The sequence below is a fragment of the Chinchilla lanigera genome, unplaced genomic scaffold (genome assembly GCF_000276665.1).
Source record: "Chinchilla lanigera isolate Chin_1 unplaced genomic scaffold, ChiLan1.0 scaffold00008, whole genome shotgun sequence".
NCBI classification, from domain to species: Eukaryota; Metazoa; Chordata; class Mammalia; order Rodentia; family Chinchillidae; genus Chinchilla; species Chinchilla lanigera.
Window position 1 is genome coordinate 1,473,057 of NW_004955409.1, and position 9,194 is coordinate 1,482,250.

The 9,194-nt window shown below is 52.1% G+C and overlaps 1 protein-coding gene across 4 annotated transcripts in view; it reads left to right on the forward strand.

Moving 5' to 3' along the window:
- Wdr72 (WD repeat domain 72) overlaps nt 1–9,194 on the forward strand; it is a 180,471-nt gene that overhangs the window by 21,551 nt on the left and 149,726 nt on the right. For all 4 annotated transcript variants that reach the window (XM_013510272.1, XM_013510273.1, XM_013510274.1 and 1 more), the window contains exons 3-6: nt 2,001–2,107; nt 6,742–6,820; nt 8,246–8,420; nt 8,934–9,010. In XM_013510272.1, coding sequence (XP_013365726.1) covers nt 2,001–2,107; nt 6,742–6,820; nt 8,246–8,420; nt 8,934–9,010 — 438 coding nt within the window. The remainder of the gene's footprint in view (nt 1–2,000; nt 2,108–6,741; nt 6,821–8,245; nt 8,421–8,933; nt 9,011–9,194) is intronic.

A 9,194-nucleotide genomic window follows, 5' to 3' on the forward strand; every position in this document is an offset into this window, starting at 1 on the left:
TCCTTGGTTGCTATTTCCAGAACGCCCTGAAGTTAGAATTGCACTATATGCAGACTTCCAGGTTGGCTTCTTCGCTGAAGTAACGCACACTTCGGTTTCTCTGTGTCTTTTCGTGGCTTGATAGCTCATTTCTTTTTGGCATTGTGTTCGTGTGCACTGCCTCAGTTTACCTGTTTGTCCACTGGTGGCTCCCCCAAGTTGGCGCCTATGAGCGATGCCACTGTAGATGTGCGCGTGCTTTGGTGTGGGTGCCATATGGATGCCCACAAACATCCCGGTGCCCTTCACAGTGGGAGGGTGTGGCAGCTCACGGGGAGCAGCTCAGCTTTGCACCTGCAGCAGCGCTGGTGAGAGTGCGTTCCTTCCCTGGTCTTCTGCACTGCAGAGCTTGCCCATTTATTTAGTGGGTCATGTGTGTCACCGGGGTTCAAACTCGCACTTCCCTTAGACACAGGATGTGGCCCATCTTCTATGTTCATTTTCAATCCACGTATTCTTTGGAGAGTTATCTGCTCAGATTCTTTGACTTTTCAAGTCAATATTTCATCCTCCTATTAGGGAGTTTCAAGGATTACGTATTTTTGGTAATAGTCCCTTAACAGATGTCTTTTGCAGCTATTTCTCCCAGTCTGTGGCCTGTCTTCCTCCCTCTTCTCTTGGTGTTTTGTTTGTCTTTTTGTAAATGAGAAATATGTATTTACTTTAGAAATTTTATGTAAAATAGATAATCTAGAAATGAAATATGCTCTAAATAGCAGATCTCTGGTCTATAATAGAATTTTATTTCTCTTTCTTTTAGCTTCATCAAGGTATCACGGACAAATAAAACTATCTTTAGGATGTAAGTGTGAGACTGCTGTGAGGTGGTTACACAGTCACGCCGATTCCCACGTGGCCCCTGTGTAGTTACTGTGGTTTGGGCATGGGAGAGCGCTTGAGCTCTCTCTCAGCAGATTTCCAGCGCACAATATTGTGTAGCTGTATTGTTGTTGTGCTGCTGAGAATGGACACAGGGCCTTCCGCATGCTGAGCGGACTCGACCCCCAGCTGCTCTTCCCCCCCCCCTCGAAGCAGTGTTATTAGCTGTTATCACCACGCCACACCCGAGGCCCTGCTGAGTTCACCTCCATGGCGGTGTTTCAGCCCTTTGACTGCCTCGCCCTTCACCTGCAGTGGCCGAGCTGCTGCCCTGCTACTGTGGGTTGGGCTAGCTGGGGTTTGCAGTACAAGTGAGTTCGCGAGTGTGTCTTCGCTCCTCTGGCTTGTGTCCTTAGCCTGGTGCCCTCCGGTGCACGCCTGCTCTCACGGGGCAGGACGCTCTGCTTTTATGAATAACTGTACTGTAGGTGCGCGTGCATTCTCCTTCTGCACCTGTCCACAGGTGGACACCTAGGCGCCCGCTGCATGGCCGTTGTGAAGATGCCGCAGGGCACCCAGGTGCAGAGCCCCACGGACTCTCGTTTCCGCCCTGTGGGTCTGTGCACAGACGCGGGCTGCGGGTCCTGGGCTCACATTCGTTACAATGGTTTGGAGAGTTGTCCGCTTGGATCCCCACCCTGTTTTCCAAAATCCCTGTGCGGACTTACATTCCCTCCAGCCGTGAGGTATCTGAATAGTCACAAAGGGTGATCTTTTCTCTGTGTTGTTTTGCAAACTCATTTCCCTTCTGAGAGCTGTGCACCATGGCAGTTATCCTGGCGCATCCCCATGTAAGAAGCATCAACACGGCCTTATTTGTATTCAAAACATCCATGGGGTCAGAGGGGTCTGGGGTCCTCCGCTTTCGTGACCGACTCCAAACCAAAACAGCGGAGAGCTGTGCAGCACGGTTTCTCTGCGCAGAGGTCTGCGAGTCTGTGCGCGCTGATGAGCTGTGCGTCAGTTTTCCTGGAGCTTACGTGTGGAAAAGCGTGACACAGATGGTTTTCCTCACCAGCGCGCATGGTGGGCTCTTTCTATTTTTCAGTTTCCAGTGTTGTGAAAGTTTACTGTCCTTTCAGATCTCAGCTAAAGAGCTCCTCTTCGGTCACTCGGCGGCCGTGACATGCCTGTCCAGGGCGAGGGACTTCTCCAAACAGCCCTACGTCGTCAGTGCTGCTGAGAACGGGTGAGCGAGGTCGCGGCGCGGGACTGCCTCCTTCACCCTCTCCAGTGAGGGCCTGTGGTGGGGGCAGTTTTGGGGCTCAAGGAAGTTCCGTGACCGCCGTGTTCCTTGCGCAGAGAGGGAATGCAGAAGTGGAGTAACTTGTGTGTGGGTCCCCAGCAACAGACTCAGTCTCGTGAGTCTCGGGGTGACGCCCGTGCTGCTGGATGAGAACTGAGATAAACCCCACAGCACACCTCCAACATGCACACCACAACCCCAAACGAAAGAGAAGGAGATCCTGAAGACAGACACATCATTCACAAAGGCGTCTTAAACACAGGCCCGCTTCCCACCAGGAGAACTAGACAGCAGCGGGCCCCCCTCAAGGCTGAGGAGAAAATATCTATCACCTCCGAGCTCCAGACCCACCAAAGACGTCTCACTTCCTAGGGCCAATTATAACTATCTTGGTTACTTTTCTCTTGTTGCTGAGACAAAATACCCAGTGCCCAAAATGAAGGAAGGAAAGGTTATTTAGGTCACAGTTGGTGGAGGTTTCAGTCCATACTGGCTCCAAGGCAGGGTGGCGTGGCACAGGGGCAACTGTTCAAGGTGGCAGAGGACAGCAAAAATAACAAGAGCAAAAGAGGGGAGAGCAAGCCTCTTTCCCTCCCTTGTATAGTATGCCGGCCATCCACATGGGTAGGGGTAGCACTCACACCATCTCTGTGCGCTCCTCCTGCACAGAGTGAGGATGTTTACAAAGTGAGGACCTGGCCCCCTGCTGAGTTGCTTCATTAAACTTCTAAACTTCTCAAGTTGACACAATGTATCAACCATTATAAAAACCTTTAAGACAAATATTAAGAGTGTAAACTGGCACGCCATGCATAATGAAGTTCTAAGATTCTTCCAGAATAAGAGTAATGATTTCAGAGGGAAGAGCAGAGATGAAAGAAGGAATATTGAGCAGAGCCCAGCAGAGGCTTAGAAAATGTGGAAAAGCAGAGTGCAGTGCTCACACTTGTCTGCCCTCTCTGCAGCCACGGCGCTCGCAGCCACGGCGTCCTTGTGCCCAGTGTCCGGAAGATGTGCACTGACAGGCTCCCGCTGCCATCTGAACAGAGAAAAGGAATAAAATCAAGAGTACTAGAGTGTGTCTAGCTTCCAATTTCATAAAGAAACGAGTTGCTTAATGTCAAGAAAACAGCAGAAGAAATCGAAGGATGAGGCAAAGAGAAGCACACAATAACATAGTTGAAATTAACCTGGATGAAACAATAATTCCAATTACATAATGGGATAAAGTCTTCCAGTTAATTTACAAAGATTGTCAGGCAATTGAAAAAATAAAAACAGTATAAGAACTGTGGAAAATTGAAAATGGATGAAAAACATTTACGTGATATGTCCTGGCCAAAATAAGGTTGATATGGCTGTATTAATATCTCATAGTAATGAACATATCGTTAATAAAACTTGAAGGCAGGCAGTCAGGACACTGTTAGAGAGGGTTATTACTTCGTAAGAAACCTTTCAAACCAGGTGTGCAGGCTCACTTCTGCAGTCCTAGCTTCTTGAGAGGCTGAGGCAGGAGGATCTCAGGTCGAGGCCAGCCCTGGCAACTTGGTGAGATGCTGTGTGTGGCTGAGTGCTCTGAGTTGATTCTTTCAGTCCCCAGCCAGAGGTACAGGCAGAGACGTGTGTGCTGGGCCTCCGGGGCAGCGCTCCTCACACCTACACTGAGCTGCTTCCTCATGCCTGCAGAACCACTGTGCAGGTTTTGCCTCCCGCCCAACGCGGCTCCGGCTTCAGCTGGTATGTCGAGCGGTAACACTTGGCCCCAGCCCCAGTCCTCTATCGTGCTGCACCCCGAGAACACACCTGGGCTGTCGGGTACCCCACCGTCTGGGGTTGGGGTAAGCTAGGGGTCTCACCAGGAAGGACGCCTTCACTGAGCCAAGAGGGCATGGAAGTGCTGTCCAGCGGGAGCGTGAGTGGCTCCAGGCCCGGTGTGCCCAGGAAGAGGCCCTCAGCCAGGCCGCCGGGAATTCACCCAGACAGAGCTGCCATGCACCCAGCAGCTTATGAGGCGAGCAGAGATGATTCCCTGTGAGCTGGAAGTGTGGGAGGTAAGAGGAGATCCAAGGGAGCCAGCGCTGGAGAGGCTGAGGGAGAAAAGGAGCCCAGCTGGCAATGCCAGGGAATCAATCGCACAGGTCCAGAGGAGGTGAGGGCGAGGGCTGGGTGGGCAGCAGACCCCAGGGAGGTGGCCCCGGCCCAGCAAGCGCCCTTATCCCCCGGCCCTGCCACGTGCAAGGCTCAGCAGAGCAGTAGCTGTGCCGTGAGCAGCTATCCGAGAGCGAGGGGCAGGGCCAGCGGGCAGCAGCGGTATCAGGAGCAGGCGGATGTCCAGGGCAGGGTGGCAGGTCCGGCTGTCCTTGCTCCATGGGGTCCATGGACCTGCGGAGTGGCCTGCAGCCAAGGCGCCGAGGTCTCCATGTGAGAGGGGCCGCAGACTCTTTCCCCGGGGCCTCGCCTGAGTCTGCCGATTTCCTGATGTTTGCTGTGGGTGTCCCCTCTGCCTTCTTCCTTTCCTTGAAGTAAAAAGAGCTAAGAAATTTGGAAATTGGTAAACTTAATTTTTCAGTATTGAAGGTGATCTTATCTGTGTACAAACCCTTGGCATCGTTCTTGTAAGTGACAGAAAAGAATATGCATCTTAACAGAGTTCAGTTCCCGTCCCATGTGTAACCTGTGCAGTTCTAGCGAAAATGCCGGGGCAACTTTTCGTACGCCCCAGGTTTGCTTTTTTTCTTAGTGCTGCTAGGCTGAGTGCTTTCGCTTTCTGATACTTTTGTTTTCCAAATTTATAATAGAACACCAGGTGGTCAGGAGACAGGGAAAGCGTGGGACTTAAAAAGCGTGTTTCTGGGGACGCCTTTCCTAAAGCCCTCTCCAGCCAGAATGGTGACGACGCGACTGAATTAGGCTGAGTTGAGGTCTGAGTGGGGTCCCGGCCGTCAGTGTTGTTTCCTGGTCAGTCCGGGTCCAGCCGGAGTTTCGAGGTGCTGGTTGAGAGCCAGGCGCACCTGCACACCGGCTGAGTGGCCAGGACCTTTCACTGCCACACCTCCCAGGGCCCAGCCCCAGCTGCGGAGCCTGAGGCCTGGAGGGAGGTTTTGCTGGGGACCGGATGATGGAAGAGTTGAAAACCACACTGTGAACCTCAGTTCCCTCGCACAACTACAATTCTACATTGCTGGCCGCCGAGGGTCAGTTTACCTGTGAAGGGCCCTTGTTTGCCTTCTAGAGGTGTTAGAGACCATGCCTTTGAGATATAGTGTTTTAATTTCTATCAGAAATCTTGCCATGTATGTACACACACACACACACACACACACACACACACACACACAGGTTTTCCCTCCTGTTTCACAGGTACATGTGTTTTCAGGTGACAGCAGCCCCTTTTGGAAGATGAAGGAATATGAGTAGAGGGGAAAGTTACGCCCTTTGGCTTCTGTCCCTAGGACGCCTCCCGCCACAAAAGTGTTTGGCCTGCACAGCCCTTTGTTGTGGAGCAGAGCTGTGAAAGGCAGGGCGCCTGCGCCTTCCTGGTCTCCCACTAGATGTCAGCAGTGTGTCCTGGTGGTGACCTCGCAACTGTGGGACCCGCTAAGTGCCCTTGGGAGGAAGCAAGGGAGGGAGCCTGGGATAAAACTGCCCCAGTTTAAAAACCGCTGACGTAGAAGGCGGCTCCTGAGTTGGCTAGGAAAGCGTGAAAGCCTGCGAGTCCCCCAGTTCACACAGCATTTGACAGTGTCGGTCTGTATCGTCTGCCTCTGAATAACCACATTCCCTTTAATGCCGACAAAACACTGGCTTTTCTTCTATGGAAAGTGTCCCCTCCGTGTTGAACCATCCACACTGGAAAGTGCCACCAAACCACCGAACAGCCACTCTGGTGGTGTGAGCGGAAGTGGCACCGAGGGAAGGCGGCTGCCTCTCCTGTGGACAGTCCCTGCACTTTGTAGACGTGGTCTGTGACTGTGTAGAGGCTGTGGCTTTGTAGATGCGGTCTGTGTCTTGTAACACACAAAACCAAGGAAGCGTTCCCAGGGCATAGAGCCTTCCCAGTATTAAGCGTAAGGCTGATTTCAGGATTTCAGATAAGGACCTGAGATATGAACAACCCCGGTGATACACCACGTGGGGCCTCTTGGTGGCGCTGTTTGTTTTTACAAGAAGGCCACCTCAGCCCCAGAACCCCAGCCCTGGCGTGATGGCGCACTGCTGGTTACAGTCACAGAGGATGCAGCTTAAGTTCAGTGAAATGAACCATGTTCCAGAGGATGCTGTTTTGCGGAGCCTGCGGTCTTGTCACTCTCAGGGCTTTGCAGCGGGCCACAGCCGGGCTGGCCCTGCATCGGTGCTGCGGTCCGGTGGCAGGGTGTCATTACCCAAACAAGGATGCAGAGACAGTGTCAGCCCCGTAATGACCACAGCGTTTTCCCGCCCAGGAATCTGTAACAAAAAGCCACATAAATGATCAGGTAGCACTTAGTACCGCACTAAAGAAAAATTTGGTTGGACCAAAATTGCTGCAGCCAGTGAGTGGAAATGACAGAAAACGATGCCGTTGTCTCTCCTAGGGAGATGTGCGTGTGGAACGTCACCAGCGGACAGTGCGTGCAGCAGGCCACCCTCCCCTACCGGCACACTGCCATCTGCGTGAGTCCCGTCCCCGTCCCCATCCCTGGTGCTGCTGGACTCTGTGGGCTCTGCTCTGTCCAGAGCAGAGGCCCTGTGCGTGCTGAGAGAGTCTCTGGAGGATGTTCTTTCCTTGAATTTTTATTTGCTCTTGAGGTTAACAGAGCTTTTGTATATAAGAAGTGGGGAGAGGCTGAAGGTGGGGGAGGAGTGGGGAAAAAAGAAGCAGCAAGGTATATTATATACAGGTACTAATTCCCTCCGATGCATGTTATCCTTATGTATATGTAAGATGTACTAATAATTTTTTTAAATGCAAAAAAAATCCCTAAAAAATCCTCAGTCACCATCTGCTATTTTGGCATTATCTTTCTCAAAAGACATTGCTCAACAAAATTTTCCTCCTCATTCTCTCATTTCCATGTCTTCTCTTCGAAAGGCGGCGTGTGGGCTTTCCCTGTGACCCTCAGGAAACACGCACTTCACCGGTCGGCGTCAGAGTGGTGTTTCACCGAGCGGACACATCCCCTCCTTTTCATTCTGACCTGTTTATTTCACTCTTCACTTGTGAATTTGCTCACTTGTGTAAAGAGAGCCAGAGGTGCTGCCACGACCTTTAGAATCACTTTGCAGTTTTTGGAACAGATTTTGAGTGTTGGTGGGCAGATGCCCACATGTGCGAGGTTGCGGCCGGGTTCCATCTGCACCGACAGCCGGTTTTTTATTTTGTGTGTTACTTTGTGATGCGTTGGGTCCTAACATTTGCAAACTCTATGCTGTTTCCTTGGGCCACGACCCTACTTGGGGAGGGAGCCCTCTGAAGGTAGGACGTGCTGCGTAATCTTTAGCAGAAGTCATTTCCAAGACTCGCTTGGCACAAGACGTTCTCTCACCTTCTCCAGACACTTTCACTGCTCCTGTTAACATGAGTCAATGTTGCTACGGCAGAGAACCTGGCTCTTGTTGCTGTTTAGCTCCGGAAACCTCATACCTGTGAGCTTTCTATGATTTAGAATACTTCTTTCCAAAAGGTCCCCCTTTCTTCAGAAAAATGAAAAACACAAGTCCAACTAAAGTACAAAGTCAACATTGTACGAGATAATCTCGAAGAAATTTTAGTTGCTGTTCCGTTTAATGCCCTCACTGAATAGATGCTAAAATTAAAATCGAGAGAAGTCTTCAAAACCAGTCTTCTAAACCAGGTGTGGTAGCTCACACCTGTCAGCCTAACACTCTGGGAGGTTGAGACCGGAGGATCACAACTTCAGGGCCAGCCTGGGCTACATAGTGTGACCTTGTTTTAAAATAAAAATAAAAATAAAAAAGTACTGGGGATACAGCTTCCCACTGGGCTCTGGGTTCAATCTCCAGTACCACAAAATGAAACTCCTGCCAGGCCCTGTTCGTGCTGGTGACAGCTGCGCCTTGCTCTGGCCTCTCGTGCAGTATTACCACTGCTCCTCCCGGATGCCGGGCGACGGCTGGCTCCTGTGCTGCGGGGAGTACCAGGACGTCCTCGTCGTGGACGCCGAGACTCTGGCCGTCGTGCACACGTTCGTGTCTTCTCAGTCCCCAGACTGGGTCACCTGCATGTGCGTGGTGCACTCCGTGCGGGTTCAAGGTAACGGGTGTCGCAGGCGCTGCGGGGTGCGCGTGCCAGCCTGCTCCTCGCAGCTGTCAGCGGGGGTCAGCGCTCTGCGCGTTCCGCACAGGAGAGTCTGTGAGCGGGTCGAGGACAGCGTGAGCCGTGGCCCGGGCCCATCTGAGTCTCCCTGTCACCAGGGAGAGGCCAGTTCTTTGTGGGGCAGAGGGTTAAGTTGCTTAGCGTGGCAAGAAGGAGGAGGAGGAGGAAGCTCCATCCTTGCAGCCACCGGCTTGAGGGATGTACAGCGTGGCTCCCTGTGTGGTCTGGAGCAGGGCTTCAATGTCACCAAAGGCCTGGCAGCATGGGGCTCTCCCTCTGCACAGGGACACTTTATCAGCCTGGAGCTTGACATGAAATGATTATTTTTCATTGAGAACAATGGCAAGTCGAGTGTTGTCCACCTCCAGAGCCCCGTGCAACTCCTGCAGGACACGGAGTTGTTCCTGCAGCCCACACTGAGCACACGTGTGACCTCTGTTTCTCTTCCAGGGGATTCTCTGCTGGCGGTGACGGTGACTGGGGATCTCAAGGTGTGGGACCTGTCCTCGTCCATCTCCAGCATCCAGGTGGGTTGGAAACCACCCTTCCCTGGCTTACGCACACTGATGCACATTTTAAAATCATAGCGGTAATACATGCTCAGTGAAAAATGGAAGTGAGGACTCTTACCTCTGTCTCCACCCCCACCTGTCCTTCGGGTGTGGGGGTTGCATCTCTGCGACCTGGATCATGACTATAAATATTGAGTGC